The sequence below is a fragment of the Arachis hypogaea genome, chromosome 4, assembly GCF_003086295.3.
Source record: "Arachis hypogaea cultivar Tifrunner chromosome 4, arahy.Tifrunner.gnm2.J5K5, whole genome shotgun sequence".
Taxonomy (NCBI): domain Eukaryota; kingdom Viridiplantae; phylum Streptophyta; class Magnoliopsida; order Fabales; family Fabaceae; genus Arachis; species Arachis hypogaea.
The window spans coordinates 125616865-125636810 of NC_092039.1; the positions used below are offsets into that span (position 1 = coordinate 125616865).

The following is a 19946-nucleotide window of genomic DNA, read 5'->3' on the forward strand; positions in this document are numbered from 1 at the left end:
ATCTCTTGTTCATGGTGAACAAAGTCATTTGCCAACTTATGCCTTTAAATGACATGATTACGTGGTTAATTAAAGGCTTTAATTTTTATGTATTTTGTTTGTATGCTAGCGTAATTATATATTGTACTTTATAAGTAAAATAACTAGTACTATATTTTTTATATTCACTGTTTAAATGGTTATCTTCTAACATAGAAATTTGAATGTATTATATAAAGAGTTAATAGTTAAAATCATTCTTAAAATATTATTTATTATTTAAATTAATTTTTAAAAAAATTAATCAATTAATTTATTTTCAAAAGATTTTAAGAATAAAGTTTTATTCTGTGAAAATAAGTATTATTTTTTAGGATGAATTTAATTAAAAAAAAATCGAATTCAATTTGAGTATATATAATCTTTCAATAACTAATTTAATTATTTATTCTTCAAAATATTAATATAAATTTCAACTCAGCTCCTCAAAATCAACCTATCATTTAATCAATACATAAGAAAGATTCAAGCTTTATTTTTTCAATTAATTTAATTTGATTAGTGATTACGTTTTTATTAACTTTGTTTATTAGTTTATCGACAGAATCACTCAGAGGGAGAATAAGTTCTGGTTCATGTGCGAATAAAGGGCTATGAAGAGAATAAAGTTGTAGTTTTGAAAGTAATTAGCTTCTATCAATTCATATTTTCATCGATCTTCATCACTTCTCTCTAGATTCCTCACGCTGATTGATCAATCAAGGTAACATTTGTAATTTTTCAATGTTCTTCTGATATGCTGTCAAATTCATCAATGGAGATTTGATCTCTTTGTATTGCATGTTCATTTTGCCCCCTTTTACTTGTTGCCGTGAGTTTATAAATACACAAGAAGGGGATCAATTGTGAAAAAGGTGTGTTCATAAGCCGTTTGGTGAGCTCTGCCAAGAACCAGGTGAGAAATGGTGAAGAACAATGACGGAGAGGGAGAGAGAAAGAAAGAGTAGAAAAGAGAACTTTCTGGAATAGTGGCTATTTTATCAGAGAAGTTAATTACAATTACAGTGTATATTAACCTTATATACAACCCTTGCCTAACTAACTATCCACTACCAATTTAACTAATTGCCTAACTAACATGGTATATATATAAATAATGAACACTATCAACATCAATGCAGACGCATGTTTCTAAATTGAATACTGAACACAAAACTGAAACAAAGTTATGATTTTGTTGTTGGGTTTCTGCTGGTTGGTTATTACCCTTTTTTATGTAGCATGTCCCATTTTTCTTTATATAATTGATTTAGATTTTAGTTAGAAAAATACACATGAAGTGTTGGGTGGTGTATTCTAAGCTGTGAAATAGCTCAAAGGTAAAATCTTTGTGTGTAATTGATAATATGCTATTTGTGTTCTATGTGAAGGAATCATCTGAGAGTGAAGTTGCTGAATATATCAGCAATTTCTTTTTTTTTTTTGAAAGAATTTTCTTTTTTAGATGTTTAATACTGCTATTATATATCTAACCTGAGAATAGAAGGAGCAGAATGAGTAGTCAAGAGCTGCCAAAGAAAAGAGTGGCATTTGTGCTGATAGATGGGCTGGGGGATGTGTCGCTGCCGAGGCTTGGATACAAGACTCCTCTTGAAGCAGCGAAACTGCCTAACTTGGACGCCATTGCGTCAGCTGGAATCAATGGACTAATGGACCCTGTTGAGGTTGGCTTGGCTTGTGGAAGTGACACTGCACATCTTTCCTTGTTGGGTTATGATCCTAGAGTTTATTATCGTGGTCGAGGTGCATTTGAGTCCATGGGGGCTGGATTGGCCATGTCACCTGGTGATATTGCTTTTAAGGTTGGTGTAGATCCCAATTCTCACTGTTTGTTTTCATTATTTAGGTAGCATTTTTTAGTAGATATGAACATACTTTATTTTAAATTGACATTACACTTTCAACATACTTACTGATGTTATATCTATGTTCCTTGCAAAAACTGTGGTTTCTTAGTATTCTTTGTATGATTACTTCTTAATCTTCCTATTGCAAAATAGTTATATCTCAGGCTTTTCTGAATTTCACATGTTAATAACTTGGTGATTCCTCCTTATTTTCTGCAGTCAAATTTTGCAACACTTGATGAGAAAACTGGAATAGTCACCAGTAGGAGGGCTGACAGGCACTTCGAAGAAGAAGGCCCCATACTTTGTGCTGCCCTTGATGGAATGAAGCTGCCATCTTTCCCTCAATATGAAGTTAGAGTCAGGTGAAGATGCTTAAGATTGCCACTTAGCATGAATTATACTGAGTTTTTAATGTTTTTGTTCTCCATTTTTATGAAGTAGACTTGGGAACATTTTGGTTGTTTCCCGAGAAAATTTAAGTAGCATAGAAATCTATATATATTAGTCATGACATACATTTTGGGGCATCTTGGATGATTTGGCTTTAATTTAAAAAATTCATAGGTATGCAACAGAACATAGATGTGGAGTGGTTGTCAAAGGACCAAATTTGAGTGGAAATATTTCAGGAACAGACCCATTAAAGGACAACCGCCTACTTTTGAAAGCCGAAGCTCTAGACGATTCTGATGAAGCAAGAAACACAGCTGATGTCGTTAATGAGTTGTCCAAGGAAATAACAAAAATATTGGTTTCTCATCCTGTGAATGTTAAACGTGCCACAGAAGGGAAGAACATAGCAAATGTAGTCCTTTTAAGAGGTTGTGGCATTCGAATTGAGGTATGCTGTTTCGGTTAATGTTATATTACACAGTTATGTTAAGCTGCAACCTTTGTTATACAGGATATTCGTGTAAATGTACTATTGATCTGCCATTAGTACTTTCAAATTGTATATCATTATTACAGGTTCCTCCATTTATAAACAAACATGGTTTATGGCCTTGCATGGTTGCTCCCACAAAAATAATTGCTGGCCTGGGTTTATCACTTGGTATTGATATTCTAGAAGCTCCAGGAGCCACCGGAGATTATCGAACTTTACTAACTTCAAAATCATCAGCAATAGCTAAGGCTCTCTCAGCTCCTTTGCAATCTTGCCCCCGAGTTTTTGTACCTGGAGAGGATGAGCACAAAGAAGGCCGGTCGGATGGCTATGACTTTGGATTTCTTCATATCAAGGTCAAAATTTTATAGCTTTGGTTTTTCTCTCTTTTCACTTGCTTGGAAAATGCATAGTTGTTTAGACTATGATCTAATGAGAGAGTGATGTTTAGAGTAAACTACCATTTCTACCCGTAAAAATTTAGAATGTTGACAAATCTATCTATGAATAAACGAAACGAACTTTATATTCATGAAAGATGAGTAAATTACCATTTTTACCGATGAATGTTCAAAATGTTAGACCGTCTTTTGTGGGTACAAACTACAAAGCTAGTTTCATTCATTCATGAGTATATTTATCAGTGTTTTGAATTTTTATTGACAGAAACATTAGTTTACTCATGATCTTATGGGAATTTCCAAACAAATGTCTTGTGTTTAGTGCTACTTAAAGCTTGCGTTCTAAGTTGTATTCTTTTAATTACTGAATTGTGATGAGATTTTGTGTGGTGCTACAGGCAATAGATGATGCAGGCCATGACAAAGCTAGCATTCTCAAAGTCAAAGGATTAGAAGCTGTAGACACTGCAGTAGGGCAGTTGGCAAGGCTTTTGTGGGAAGCAGAATCATCAGGAAAATTTCAGTTTTACCTTTGTGTCACAGGTGATCACTCTACTCCAGTAGAGTATGGAGATCACAGCTTTGAACCAGTTCCATTCACGATGTGTCGGTTGCAAGACTTCATTGGTGCGATTGGCGAGTCCACCATTCAAACCACTTCTCTGGACCCTTTTCCTATTCCCAGTGTTGTGCCTGGTGAGGACTTGACCAATGATTTGGAACAAGAAGAGAGAAAAGAGAAATGTTCCGAGTCTTGTGGCTGCGATTCAGTTTATGAGCTGAATGAATTGGCAGCTGCAAGAGGATGTTTGGGACGTTTTCCTGGGAGTGAAATGATGGGAATTATAAAGAAATTCATCAGCATAGATGTGGTAACTGCATAACTATGAAATTAAGAGTGTTTTGACAGTTAATATGTTCTAATAGTCCTAAGACTTTTCATCTTTTTTTGTTACCTAAAAAGCAAGTGCTTTCAGTGTACAACTCATCAAATTTTTAACACTACTACTATTAATAGGATTGTGTATCAATGTTGTTTTCCTTTCTGGAGATGGAGATGTATCAGTGTTCTAATCAAAATCAAAAGAATGATTCATGCCTTAGTAGTTGGTAGAAGAGACAAAAGTAATAGTACTTAAATGAATAATAATCAACATTGGTTAATACAGTTAGTGAAGAACAAATTCTCATATTTTAAATAGAAGCAAGATCAATTATCTCAAATATTTAATTGATAGGTGATCAATCTTGTAAATTTTGTTTCCAAGTGTTATCTCAAAAATTGTACTTTAATCTATATAAAATGATTAGTGTTGCTATGTTTCACTTTGGTTGCTTTTTTTTTATTGTTATTTTAGATATACTCCAACAATAATTTTATAAAAGTTAATTGTGCATTATTGAGCTAACATGTATCATTTTGTTAATGTTTTTAATTGAGAAAATTGTATAGAAAACATATAAATTTAAAAATTTTCATCCATTTATTATATATTTAATAAAATACAAATTTAAAACTTTTCGTAATAATAATAGGTGTTGTCTTTTGTGGATTAATTTTTATTTTGGGTGACTAAAATGGATAAAAGCATGGTTTGAAAGAGACAATGATAAATCCAAAAATTTTAAGTCATGGAACAAGCATATAGCACATAAAAAAATAAAAAGATTATATAAACATATCAAAGCATATAATAAATAACATAAAAATATTAAATAAATAATTTTTTATTTATTCATTACCAATATTAATATATTAATAAATAATAATGTAGTTATTAATTTAACTTTTTATAAATTAAATTATAATAATAATAGTTGAGTAAAAAAACTCAAGGATATAAATTTTAACTAAATAAATTCATCTATAATCTATATCTATAATCTATAATCTATAATAATATATAATGGTAAAACTTATTTTGGTGTCCAACATTTTTTTTCAATTTTGCCCTTTTTAATCATTTATCCCACTGTATATCAGTTATTCCACGTTAAAAAACTTCCACTACCTCACCTCCTCTCTAATCACATACATTTAAAAAATAAAAGATTACATTATTTTGTTTTTATTTAATATATTTTAATCACTATATTTTATTTTTAATTTTAAAGACGTCAAGAACACCAAACTTATTTAAATTAAGATGGAAGACGTCAAGAACTAAGCTTATTCAAATTAAGATGAAAGGGTTGAGAAGACAAAGGCAGTGAAGATGTCAGCTGCCCAGAAGAGAGAATGGGGAGAAGTTTCATCACTCCATCTTTTTGTCGAACCAAGTGACAATCAACTTCTAAATATTTGATCAGTTCATGAAAAACCGGGTTAACAGCAATATGAAGAGCACATTATCACAATATAAAACTAGTGGACAGATAGGAGAGATGCGTAAAAATTGTAAAACATTTAGTATCCATTGAAGTTCACAAGTTGTGTTAGTAAGTGCACGATATTCTGCTTCAGTGGATGAGCGGACCGCTGTGGTTTGTTTCTTGGTCTTCCAATAGACTAAAGAATTGCCTAAGAAGAAACAATAACCTGTTAAGGATCGCCGAGTGTCAGGACATCCGGCCCAATCAGAGTCACTGAAGTCGAGAAATAAAAGTCCTTTGTCGGGGCTAGTTTTCAGACATAACACATGCTTGGCAGCTTGAAGATGAGATTCAGTAAGAGATGCCATAAATTGACTTAGTGTTTGTTTGGACGCCATTATTCTGATAAAAAGATCTTTTCCAATGAAATTTTTTTTATTTTTTAGCGTGTTGGGCAAATTTCTAATAGTAAAAATAAAAGCACTAGAAAAAAAATTTTTTTTGAGAAGCTGTAATTTACATCATTTTTTAAAAGATATTTTTTCCTTAAAAAAATATTTTTATGTAATAAATAAACAAAAAAGTATTTTTATATTGTGATACCCAAATATGATTGATAAATAAAAAGATCTTTTTGCATGAGATATCCAAACATAAAATTACTTTTACTTTTTCATGAGGTTTTTTAAAAAAACATAATTCAAAAAAAATTTCTTAGAAACTCACTCAAACAAATCTTTAATTGTTGAGTGGCATACATGATGTCCAGTCGAGTAGTGGTGAGATAAATAAAACGCCCAACCAAACGGCAATATACAAAAGAGTCAGATAGCAGAAAACTTTTGTCTTGATATAATCTTGTGGTACTATTTATTAGAACAGAGACATAAAACTTAGCACCTAATAAACCAAAATCCTCCGAAATATCAAGACAATATTTTCTTTGAGATAAGCAAATTTTCTTTATTGATGGAGCAACCTCAATACCTACAAATATTTTAATAGGTCCCAAATCTTTAATTTAAAAGTATTGGTACAAAATAAACTTAACGACAACAAATTCAAAAATAGAATTACCCGTTCTAAATCCTAAACCTAAACCTAAATCAATGTGAAGTGCATAACCGGACCGAGTCCAGTTCTAATGCATCGTTAGTTATGGTCAGAAACGATCCTCAGATCATAAGGCCAGGTTCATTAAACTAATTGCCACCACCAAACATTCCCATCATGTCTTTTGCAGATCCCATCTGCTTCATCAAGCTCTGTAGCCCGCCCATGCCACCCTTCTTTGGGAATTTAAGCCCTTTCATTTTGCTCCAGATTTTTGCATGACGCTTGTATTCTTCCAACATCTCCATTACTTCCCTTGACGACCAGAGCCCCGAGCAATTCGCATTATCCGAGATTCATTCATGATCTTTGGATTTTTTTTGGTGACTATTCATGATCTTTGGGTTTGAACTGTCCAACTCTTCATTTGTCATTGAGTCCATCATTGTCATGTAACGCTTATTCATATATTATATTATTTGATTTTTGTTATTTAAAAAGAGTTTGATTAAAAATATTTTAAGAATAAATAAATTTAAAAGTGCAAAAAAATATTTTTATTGAATTTTTTATATAGAAATATAATTAAAAAGAAAATGTTTAATTTTGCGGATATATATGATATCCTATCTGTGGATACCCCTACAAAAGATAAGAGACCCTCCCTTACAAATGCTGCTACTCTAGCCCTTCTAAAAGGGATTGCTGCAGGATTGCACCATTAAAGAACAAGTCATCGACGAGAGAGAGAGAGCAGAACTTCAAAGAGGTGTAGAGTAGAATTTGCAAAGGAGCCAACACGATGATAATAGAAAAAGTAGGAGCAGACGAGCACCAACAAAAACAGACAAAGTATGACAAAGCCAAGATGGGTGAGATGACACAAATAAAGGAGGCAGAGACGAGCAAACACTGGCAGCACAGAGATGAAGGAGAAAGGAAGGAGAAGTGGAGATTAAAAAAGTCACAATGACTCCCATGACGAGCTGATCTTTGTGGCGACCATAAAGTCCCGACTTGACGAGGGTGAGTATGCAAAAAAAAAAAAAATCAAAAGAGAAAGCCTTGACTAATTTTCATTAAAGAGGTAAAGTTGGATTTTTAAATTTTAATTGAGGATATTTTAAAAAAGAAATATTAAAAAAGTTGTAGTCACCTCTTAAAAATTTTATATTTTTATCTTTTAGAAGTATTAAAAAGATTAAAAAATTGTATCTTAAAATTAATATTTTTGTTCAAATTTCTAGTTATCAAACATAATCATGAATTTCATTCCTTAATCTCGGATTGAATATCCCATTCTAAAAGCAAGTTCAAAGACATGATCATAATAATATTGGGGTAAAACTCCACTTCGACTTATAATCATTTTGCGAACTTCTATTCTGTCCTTTATCGATTGGAAAATGAAATTGCGGCCCCTAACAATTAACTCCATTAAACATTTTATCTTTTTCGTTAATGTCTTTGTCTAAAATTAATGGATTTTACTTACGTGTCATGTTAATTGATGATATGTCAAGGAACTATTTCAAGGAACAAAATGTTCCTTCTCGTGTCAGTAATACGTTGTAGTAAAATAGGATAATTAAACCCGTGAAAATTTTGTTAGGAGACACGTAAATCTCTAACTAATTTAAATATAGACACATAAACCCATAATGAACCATAAAGTAAGACAAGTATCCCTAAATTTCAATAAGTCATTCTATTTGTTACACTGATTGCTGGTCTTGGTTGGCAGCAGCCTCAGTTCTTTGCTCCCCCTTCTCTTCCTTTTTCTCTATAAAGTTCTTATATGAGCTTCCTTTTTCTCTATAAAGTTCTTATATGAGCGCGGTAAAAGTTACCTCATCAAATTCAATCCCTTTTAATCATTTTTTTCTTGATCTTCAATACAAATTTTATCTCCCTATATTTACAATATTTATCTATTATTGTTATGTGCGTAATCTTGTTAGATTTTAAACCTCTCTCACTCATCTTAATCACAAGTTTCTTAACTTTTTTCAAATCGCAGATTTTGTAAAGGCCATTGATCAATGCATTGTACGTGATCAAGTCCGACCTAATACCTTAATTGATCATTACTTGAAAATTCTTTCAAGCGAAATCAATTTTCATATTTGGATTGTCCATCAATCAAAGTGGTAAAAATAACACCATTCGAAACCAACCTTTTTTTTGCACATGTCATCAAACAAAATTTTTACAATATAAGAAAGAGAAGAAGCAAGAAATTAAGGCTACTACCAACCAAGGTTAACAATCAGTGCAATAGCAAGTACAATGACTTGTCAAAATTTTGGGATACTTATTCTACTTCATAGTTTATTATAGGTTTATGATTAAATTAGTTAAAAGTTTAAGTGTTTCTTAAAAAATTTTTCAGGAGTTTAATTGTTCTATTTTATCGCAGTGTATTGTTGATACGATAAAGAATATTTTGTTCTTTGGAATGGTTTCTTAACACCTTATCAACCAATGTGATACATAAACAAGATTCGATAGTTCTGGACGGAAATATTGATAGAAGGAGTAAAATGTCTAACAAAATTAATTGGTAGAAACCGTAATGTCATTTTTCAATCTATAAAAAGTGAAATGAGAATTAGTAAAATAGTTAGAGACTGAAATAAGACTTTACTCATAATATTGATATCTATCGGGACAAATATTAGACAAACCTTATATAATTTTTGGCTTATTTGAGTGGGTTTTTAAGAAAGATATTTTTTCGAATTATTGTTTTTTTAAAAGATTTTATAGAAAAGTAAAAGTAATTTTATGTTTGGATATCTCATACAAAAAAGATCTTTTTATTTATTAATTATGTTTGATTATAACGATATAAAAATACTTTTTTATTTATTTATTACATAAAAAATATCTTTTTTTTTAATTTAAAAAATATATAAATTACAGTTTTTTTTAAATATTTTTTTATTTTTTTAATATTTTTATTTTTACTACTAAAAATTTACTAAATATATTAAAAAATAATATTTTTTTTATCAAGATAAAAATACTTAAACAAACACTTTATTTATATCAGTTGATTATTGTTAGCAACGGATCAAATTTTGGAATTGAGGGTTTCATCAATCTCATTAATGATTCATGAACATGATGAAGGAAGGAGTAAAGGACCAACCTATCACGTGACCCAATTTGAAATAGAAGAACTCATCACGTGCCAATCCCAAATTGCCCCAAAAATAAATGGCAGCTACTCCCATGAAGATGCCAAAAACATCTTCTCATGATGATCCTTGTTTAAAAAGTGTAACTTATTTATTTTGCAACACTTTAAATAAAGGTAACACTTTTACTTCAAATAAAATCAAGTCCTACAATCTATCATCCAATGGTCAAAATGATATATCTTCACATGATGACAATCATTAAATCTTCATTGGAGTAGCCACCAAAATAAATACTAACAAAAAAAAAACCTTTAAATTTCAATTGAGAACAATAGAACCAAACTAAACCAAAAACCCCTCTTTTTTCCTCTTTCCTATTCTCTCCATTCTTCTGAATCAAAAATCGAATTTTGAATAAGAAAGAAGGAAGGATCCACCACCAACAACGAATCCATGGAAGCCATACTCGTAGATTGCGTGCAGAAGAGCCTCCGCCATTTCATGCACTCCAACGCCATCTTCCTCTGCCACCGTCTCTGCGCTGAGTTCCCCACTGAGGTCTCTCTCTCTCTTTCTCTCTCTAAATTCAAAATTTTTCTTCTTCTTTTTCCCTTTTTCCTTAAAAAGTTTTCTGTTTGGTTCCTGAGAAACCATGGGAAAATTTAGAAGAGCTAAATTTAATCCTGGTTCCTTTTTAAGCTCCGCAAGAACTTCATGCTGTTTCTCGGCGAGCTATTCTCGCTGCTTCTGTTTCCTTCTCTGCAGAGACTGATTGGTTCTGGTTTATGAACCAGCTATTCGATTCAAGTTCCTTTTCTTATTTTCTTCTATCGTAGTTTATTTTGGTGGATTTGGATTCGACTAAAAATTAAACAAAACTTAGCTTCGTGGTATATCTGGGTTGCATCATCTTTTGTTCACTGTAGTGAGTAACTGAGTGCTCTTATATGATTAAATTAGGCTAGTACTGGTAGATTGCTTTTCAAGCTTTGTTTCTCTACTGTACAGTGAACAATGTATGATAGTTTTGCCTCCTACAAGTCTTGTTTTGTTATAAGAAAAGCTTAATTTTTTTTTTTGGGTATATTGCTTATGTGCACAGTGCGGTTACAGAGGGATTTTATGTTTACTAAATGGAACTTATTATAGAAATTTCGGTATTTTGGTTGGTCATAAATGAAGCTGTTTTTTAGAGGTTTTTTTGGGTTAAGGATTAGGCATTATGCTGTCATGCCCTTATGATTATATAGTCTCGTGTGCGACAAAATCCTGGTACTTCTGCAAATAGTTTTGTTCACAAAATGTTTGCTATTCAGCAGAAACAGCAACTTAAAAAAAAAATGTCAGTATGAAGTTCATGCTTTGTTTTAGTAATGTATTATATGTTTAGGCTTAGTATTTTTTTATTTGTTGTGGAACCTTCTTATTTGTGGTGTCTAAGATATGTAATGAGATGTCAGACTTGTCGAACCAACATTACTTTCGTTGGTTGAGTATTCAGCATGACTTTCTGAAGGGTATCTTTTACTCTCTTTCTAGCAGTGTTATGATCATATTTTTCTTTTATACTGTGCAGGCAAATCTTCAATTGTTGGCTGGGTGTTATTTGCAGAATAATCAAGCTTATTCTGCATACTCCATCTTAAAAGGTATGTTTGATACAATATCTTTTGTGCCAACCTGGCTTGGAGTTTCATTCTTATTCCTTTTAGTTTTAGTTGTCTCCATTGGCATTCTATTTTGTGGATTTTCTTTTCAATGTTCCCCCATTGTTTGCTATTTGCTCATAACAGTGCTTCTTATTATGTCTCACTTGCTATTCTTTGTCTTTATTGCTTGAAGGAACACAAATGGCTCAATCCCGATACTTGTTTGCAATATCATGCTTTCAGATGGATCTTCTAAGTGAAGCAGAAGCAGCATTATGTCCTGCTAATGAGCCTAGTGCAGAGGTAAAGTCAGATAATTTAGAATGTTTTTTCGCATTGACATGCTTCTTCTTTTATTTTTTTTTACAATTTGTTGATAAATTTGGTAGAAGTTGATTGACACTTTGGTTTTGTTTCTTTCCTTAATATATAGGTTCCAAATGGTGCAGCTGGTCATTATCTGTTAGGGCTTATTTACAGGTTGATGATCAGTTTTCCCATCAATTGTTAATTTGTTTTTCTGAAATTTGCTTCCTATTTTTACACACAGACACACATTCACACACATTTGATGAATTTATTCATCTATATTCTTTTTTGATTGTTGTGCTGCTTTTTCAGATACACTGACAGAAGGAAAAGTGCCATAGATCACTTTAAGCAGGCACTATCAATGGATCCTTTAATGTGGTCTGCATATGAGGAGTTGTGCACATTAGGTCCGTAAAATGATATTGACCTGATTGCTGATGCTCACTGGACATATTTAATTAACTGATTGTAGAAGCCAAGCTGTTTAGTTTTTGGGTCTGCTTTCTAAGCTATATAGTTATGCTTTTCTCACTGAGATTAGTATATGTTGATCCTATGAAATGAGCCGCTTGAAGCAAAGCAAACATATGTTCTGTGTTAAAATTAAGGCTCAAGAAGTTTCATGTAAACCCAAGCATTCTTTCCTTATATTGCTGTGAATATGATGATCATTACACCCTTTTTCTTTTCTTCCGTAATCCTTAGGTGCTGCTGAAGAAGCATCTTCAGTTTTTGGTGAAGCTGCTGCTGTTTGCGTACAAAGGCAATACCTAAGTTGTTCCACCTCTCCAAGGTCACAATCATCTGCTGAGGATAGTAATCTAGTTGACTCCAGACATTGTGTCTCAGATGATGCAAGTCCAAGGCAACCAAAACACATGCAAGGCTTAAAGGATATTCCTGGAACTCATAATGGAGCATCTGTTTTTGGGGGAACTGCTAGTCAACCCATTAATAGTAGCCTCTCTAACATATCATTTTATAACACTCCATCTCCAGTAATTGCACAGGTAATTAAGTCTGATTCCATACTATATGCATCTTAATGTGCTTTTAGAAATTGTGGATAAGCTAAATTGTCAACTGATCATGTCACAATTTCTGGAATTTTGAAAATGATTATATAAATACAGAAATGTTGATAAAATGTGGCCCATGGGTCCCTAAATGGTAGTTACATCTTTGGTCTACTGAATGTGCCTTGATGTCCATCTTTCTTTTCAAAATGTTGACATTTTTGGTTAACCTCTTTGCAGCTATCAAATGTTGCTCCACCCCCTTTGTGTAGGAATGTGCAGCCAAATGGCCCAAATCTGAGTACCGGTGCTGCTGAAAGTTCTCCTAAATCGACAGTGAACTCTACTATTCAAGCCCCACGAAGAAAGGTTATGGATGAAGGAAAGATACGGAAGGTTGGGGGGTCTAATTCCTATGGCTTTATTGTCTACTAGTTTTGCATTACTAAATGATGTTATACATTTTGTTTATTGGTCTATGAATGATCCTGAAAGGCTTCGTATTATATCTTATTTGAGGGATAAGCTTGTTATTTCTTATAGGTCATTGCACTTTCTGGTTTATATGAACTATTTCAAGTATTATAACATAAACTTCTAGTGTATCTACAATTTGTTTATTTGCTTGATCATTTAGTTTATTGAGATATTGTGTAGTTTGAAGAAAATTTTAAATGCTTTCTGAATTATTGTGCCAGATTTCTGGTAGATTATTTTCTGATTCTGGTCCTCGACGAAGTTCAAGACTCTCTGGTGATGCAAATGCTAACTCTAATGCATCAGTAACTGGAAATGGAACGTCTATTTCTTCTAAGTATCTTGGTGGGTCAAAGCTTAGCTCTATGGCATTCCGTAGCATGATAGTTCGTAAGGGACAGGGATGGGCCAATGAAAACATTGATGAAGGTGATGATTAGGTTTATGTATGGCACTGTCTGTTTGTATTGTTATTCTTTTCCTATATAAATATTACTTTTTGTGCGGTGATAGTTAAGCCATTCGTTTATTATGTGTTATCATGGCTGAAGAGTTCATATTTGTTTCATCAATTATTCTACTTTCTTAAAAGTATTATAAGAGGGAAAAGTCAGCCTGTGATGGTTTCGCTGGATGCTAGTTCCTTCTGGTTTTTGTTATTTAATATGGCAATGATGTTCAGGGGTTCGTAATGATGTTCTTGATGATTCTCGTTTAAATGTTACATCAACAACTTCTACTTCCTCGCCTGCCGTTGAAACTAAATCCCAAGAACAAGAAGAAGCCAATTTTTCAGTTGGTGGACAGTTAATGAGCAGCTCCAAGGTCATCACTGGTGCTTCAGAAGCATTGACCCTTTTAAGAGATCTTGGTGACGCCTATAGACTTTCCTGCTTGTATAGGTGCCAGGTATTAATTATTTCTGGAGAAAGCAGGATATCATTTACGCTTTTATATTTATTTATTCATTAGTATTTCGTATTAGGGATTTGAGAAAAGGAAAAACAATGACAAGCTCCTTGTCCTTGATTCTATTATTGGTGAAACAGGATGCACTGGATGCCTATCTTAAAGTTCCACCTAAGCATTACCATACTGGCTGGGTTCTTTCCCAGGTAATTTTGATTCCTCCCCCCTGCCCCCCACCGGCGCCTGCGGGCGACCTTCCATAGGAATTCCTGGTTAATATTCCAATTTTTTGCTTCATATAGTCATTTCCTTATGTTTGGCAATTGTTTTCTCGAATGGTTCTTAGGCTGGCGATTCTTGACAGGTGAATCTCAGTTATTTGCATGCTTCAATATCTGTTAATGCAGGTTGGAAAAGCGCACTTTGAATTAGTTGATTATTTAGAAGCTGATCGGGCATTTAGTCTTGCTCGTCAGAGTACGCCTTATAGTTTGGAAGGAATGGATGTGTACTCCACGGTTCTTTATGTGAGTCTATATTATTGTTATTATTATTACTGCTAGTACTAGTCCTTCCATTTCAAGTGAAAACTATAAATGTAAATCAGCATGCTTACTGTTTGACCATAATACTGTTATCTATATGCAGCATCTAAAGGAAGATATGAAGCTAAGTTACTTGGCTCAGGAATTGATATCAACTGACCGCTTAGCTCCGCAGACTTGGTAGGCTTGTCTGAAACATTTTTGTGATTGTTTTTATCCCCATTAGGAGTCATTTCCACTTGCGATTTTCCTTCTTCGCTTTGTCAGAAGGCCCAAATCTGTCACATGCATGCATACATGTTGCTGCATTTGCTGTGAATCAAAACAGTAACTTCTATTGAAAATAAATGCATTTATTTTTGGGCTGATATCATATTCCTGGCATATATGATATATGAGGTATAAGGTCATTCCATAGTCCCTGTATTTCACTTTTCTGTCTAATTTGAGCTCTCTGTTTTTTGAAGCCTTTCAATTCATAAAAATATTTACCATCACAGCATTATCTACCATTTAACCACATGAGTGAGCTTTTGGAAATTACAGGTTGAGAATTGAAAAGTTTTATAGTAGCTTCTGCTATATTTGGGTGTTCCATTTTAGTTATTATGATTTATGCTAGTGTTTTTTTAATTATTATTATTTTTAAAATATTCTGGTAGGTGTGCCATGGGTAATTGTTACAGCCTGCAAAAAGATCATGAAACTGCACTTAAGAACTTTCAGCGAGCTGTTCAACTAAATCCCAGATTCGCATATGCACACACCCTTTGTGGACATGAGTACGTACATGCTCATTTTGTTTACTACATATGACTATCCGTGTGATTGAGTGTATCTTCCGCAACTTCCTATGGTCTTCTAAGTTTTAGTCATTTCTACTTGGTACTTACAGATATGTTGCATTAGAAGATTTTGAGAATGGAATTAAGTGCTATCAGAGTGCACTTAGGGTTGATGCAAGACATTATAATGCATGGTATGGACTTGGAATGGTATATCTTCGCCAAGAGAAGTTTGAGTTCTCTGAGCATTTTTTTCGGATGGCTTTCCAAATTAATCCACGCTCATCGGTTATAATGTCATACCTTGGCACAGCTTTGCATGCTTTAAAGGTCGATTGCTTGTTATATACGCTGAATATAGTAGTTGACTACATTTTCTATGCTTGTACTTGTCTTTTGCAACCAGCATTCTGAAACTTTGGTATGCTTGTATCATATGACAGAGGAGTGAGGAAGCACTAGCGGTAATGGAGAAGGCTATCTTAGCAGATAAGAAAAATCCTCTTCCAATGTATCAGAAGGCTAATATACTAATGAGCTTGGAAAATTTTGATGAGGCTTTGGAAGTTCTAGAGGAGCTTAAAGAGTATGCTCCCCGAGAAAGTAGTGTCTATGCTTTGATGGGGAGGATCTATAAAAGGCGCAACATGCATGAGAAAGCCATGCTTCATTATGGTATTTCTTTGGATTTGAAACCATCTGCTACAGATGCTGCTGCCATCAAGGTGATTTGATTTAGAAGAAAGAACAATTGTTTTACACTAAACTCATCAACAATTTTCACAATTTACTTATCTTTCTACTAGAAGAAATTGCAACTTATTTATGTATATTTGATGATGCAACTGCATATTCATCTCATCTATCAGGCTGCCATCGAGAAATTGCATGTTCCAGATGAGATTGAAGACAACTTATAGCAATGTGAAGCTCATAACTGCTGATGTTAATGCAAGTTATCCTCATCTGAATCCCTGGTCATGAGGATTGGCCTCTGCTTGTGCTTTTGGCTGATTGTGTATAGAAGCAGTACCAACAGCTGGGCGAGAATTCGCGCCACGTCGGCGCGCTTTGGCGGATTTGTAGGAGAGAGACCTGATTTTGCAACACAAGCTAATAGGAAGAGGATGTGATGTAACCAAGTTACCAAAGAAGCTGCCATACTTGTATCATTAGTTGTGTTCAGGGGAGAGTACATAAAAATGTATCATTAGTTAACCCATTCATTTGTTCTTAAATCCATGGCTCTTAGTATGTGGCCTCTCCTAACATTACTTGATCTGTCGAATTGCTCATTATTTTTCTCGTTTCCTAACTGCAACTCGGCCAACCCCACAAAAACACATGCAAAAATAGTGTCTTCTCATCAATTAAATATTTTATTTAAAAGGTGACAAAAATAACAGCCTAATGCACCAAATGGGAACTGATTCTGAAGTGGCATAACATTTTTACAAACCAATGGGTTTGTTAAGGAGTCAGTTCACTTATCCATTTTAAGCAAACGTCAAAGTTTAACTCTTGTTTTGTTTTTTGGGTGCAGTCATTTATTTGCGATAAATTTTTAAATAGAATTTAGAATTATGGCATATTATCGAGCCAAAGAATCAGTCTTTTGTATACATTTACTCTATTAGTTCTCCAACGGGATTCTTTTAAGGAAAAGTATATGGAACCAAGAGGTTATCAGCAAAAAATTAAACAAAACTATATTAATTTATATTAATAATTAATTTTAAATTTTTTAAATTCAAAATTTAAAGATTTAAGTAAACCTAATTAAAACCTATAAATACCTTCCTCTTCTCTCTCACATTAACCTACCCACCTCCAACAATCACACACAGATCTCTCTCACCGTCAGACCCTCTCCGCTTTCCCACTGCGACCCACTACTCTTCTTGAAGTAGAAGGCGACGCATTGGAGAGGCTTTGCACCGGCAGGGGATCGGAGGCGTTGATTGAGTTGGTCCAATATGACGTGAGCGACGTGGAGGTGGTTGGTGTCGAAGCAATCGGCAGCACGGATGAGCTCCTCTATGAAATCGAAGCCGGTGGGGGGAGAATTATTGGAGGTGTCGTGGAGGAGGCGGTCGAGGGTGGCAGTGGCGTTGGCGTAATTGTAGGACATGGTTTGGATGTCTGGGATTCGGAGTTCGGAGTTCGGAGTGTGGGTCGAAGGAAGGAGAGAAGTCAGGGACATTAAGGAGGGTGGTCTTGAACAAGGGTGGGTTGGAGTCTTCGTGGAATCCAAGGTCCTTCATGATGGAGTCCCAATCAAGATTGTGCAGCACATGGTCCTCCAGCTGGTTAAGACACTCTTGCTGTGTGTTGGGTACAGTAGCCACCAGCGCAGCCACTCCCTTCTCAGGGGTGGAGCATCTACACAGGTCCAACACCGAAAAAACATTCATTTAATATGGAAAAAAATATCCTAATACTTAACAAAAGAAACATTCAGTTATATTTTAGTAAAAATAATTAAATATTTATAAAATTAAAAAAAATATGAAATTCTTAAAGAAATAGTAGAAGAAACAAATATATAAAAGAACATTCATTTAGTATGAAAAAAAACATTCTGATACCTAGTAGAAGAAACATCTATATATATTAATTCGTAGAGATTTTAAATTCATCCAAAAATATTTGACTGGTTTTTGGCTAATACCCTTTTAGTTTCCTAGCATTGCTCTTCTTTTAATATATTGGATTGATAGATAGATACTATAAAAAAAAATAATCTAGTATATATTAGATAAACTAGTCTTTTATAAAAAAAAAATTTCGTCGCCAGCCGGATCGACCAATAAATGATAAGAGGGATGGGCTCATTCGACTAATTAGTGATCCCTGGCCCTACCTAAAAACAAGTTTTGATCAGATTTCTAGTAGAGTCGGAAAACATTACAGATAAATTCATTTTTCCTCTCATTTTTTTAATTAAAAGGTCTGAAGAAAATAAATTTTAAAGCATTCGATTTAGATATAAAAGATTTGATACTTTTTCAATAAAGAAGCACTAACAATACGGGTCTTTCTCTTCTATACTTTTAAATAGGGGTGGCAACGGGGCGGATAGGGCGGGTTTTTGTTCTACCCGACCCGCCCCGCCGTACAACAACTCGCATAGAACTTGCCTCACTTTTACCCGCGGGTAGAAAACATTAAACCCTAACCCGCTCCTGCGGGTACCCGCCCCGCCCCTACCCGCCCCTATAATTATTAAAATCCAGTAAATAAAATTAAAATTCAAAATTTATATAACCATCATTACATATATAACATAAATTAAAGTAAAAATTTAAATATGATACATTATTATTAATTATTTTACATATATTATACATATTATATATTAAAATTATATATATTATATATGTAGCGGGGCAGGTAGGGGCGGGTATTACCTAAATCCGACACGCCCCGCCCCTCCTAAGAACCCGCCCCGCTAAAAAGTCGCCCCGGTGCGGGGCGGATAATTACCCGCCCCAAGCGGGTAGGGACGGGGTGGGTACCTGTGGATTTGGGTGGTATTGCCACCCCTACTTCCAAATGATTTATATTGAATCAAAACTTTAGCTTAAAAAAATATCTTAATATACAACTGTTGAACGTAGTAAACAAACTTTTGAAAAATTGTGTATATTTTGGTTAATAATTTTTTTTAAACAAAAAAGTTTAACATAGTAAGATGGAGTAACAGAAATAGATACAGAGTACAGACACACAAAAACAATAATTCGGTTCACTAATTAACTACTAATTCAGTCGATTTTTTTTATCGATTTTTTGCAGGACGATTTTTGAGATCGAACCAACTAGAAAATCGGTTTTTGGTTAACACAATCAAATCGGTTGGTCCAGTTCGATTTTTAGAATCTTGGTTTTAATTGCTCGATATTCCAGTCATTCAAAAACATGTGGACTTACCATTCTACCCCTTTCTTCAACATTCGTCCATCCCTCCATCAACACCAATTCAGCAACCAGATCCCAAGCCAACTCCGGTACCTTCATGCACCTGTCTTCCAAGACGACATCCTCAGTAGCTATTTGTGATAGTTCTTTTACCAAAATACTCTTGGCCTCATATTTTTCACGACCAATCTCTTTTACAAAGACATCAAAACCACTAGTGTCGATAGTGATGTGACCCCACCCATTCGTTAATAACATTTAATATACATGTGTCAATTAGAACATGTCCCACATTGAACGATAAGAACGATTCTGTCACTTCATCACATCTAACTACTTTTACCCATTGCCCTCTTAAAATTTTGAACGTGTTTATCGACCAAGCATGCACCGAAACACTATAACCAAACTCGTCTAGTTTTACTCCGTTTCATCTCTTTCCATCTCTATACATTATGAAAGAATTGTAGGAGACTATTCATTTTGAAAGTGAACACTTCTTCTGCATTTAGTACAATGTTAAAAGTCAATAACGCTTTGTACGCTACTAGTTCTCACACTTGAATAATCTGCGGCATATTCTTGCTAACTGCTATCTTCAGCGAGTTAAAATCTATATGCTTTTTTCATATTTTCAACTAGAC

At 33.8% G+C, this 19946-nt stretch overlaps 2 protein-coding genes across 3 annotated transcripts; both read left to right on the forward strand.

Annotated features, from left to right (window-relative positions):
- The first annotated feature begins 426 nt into the window (after window positions 1-426).
- Window positions 427-4226, forward strand: LOC112797988 (uncharacterized). 2 transcript variants are annotated; one of them, XM_025841124.3, is made up of 6 exons: window positions 427-742; window positions 1523-1841; window positions 2106-2251; window positions 2454-2730; window positions 2859-3131; window positions 3575-4226. In XM_025841124.3, exons 2-6 carry the CDS (start codon window positions 1533-1535, stop codon window positions 4058-4060), a joined length of 1491 nt encoding a protein of 496 aa, XP_025696909.1. In that variant the 5' UTR covers window positions 427-742; window positions 1523-1532; the 3' UTR covers window positions 4061-4226. The 2 variants fall into 2 exon arrangements, with proteins under 2 accessions (XP_025696909.1, XP_025696910.1); XM_025841125.3 differs by having other exon boundaries at window positions 582-742; window positions 1532-1841.
- Window positions 4227-9966: 5740 nt separating this feature from the next.
- LOC112797989 (cell division cycle protein 27 homolog B) lies at window positions 9967-16781 on the forward strand. Its single transcript, XM_025841127.3, has 16 exons — window positions 9967-10246; window positions 11265-11337; window positions 11531-11640; window positions 11771-11817; window positions 11959-12056; window positions 12355-12659; window positions 12906-13061; window positions 13364-13571; window positions 13825-14051; window positions 14192-14257; window positions 14459-14578; window positions 14700-14776; window positions 15259-15378; window positions 15492-15711; window positions 15825-16106; window positions 16251-16781. The coding sequence occupies exons 1-16, from the start codon at window positions 10142-10144 to the stop codon at window positions 16299-16301; spliced, it is 2265 nt and encodes a 754-aa protein (XP_025696912.1). The 5' UTR covers window positions 9967-10141; the 3' UTR covers window positions 16302-16781.
- Window positions 16782-19946: the final 3165 nt, after the last annotated feature.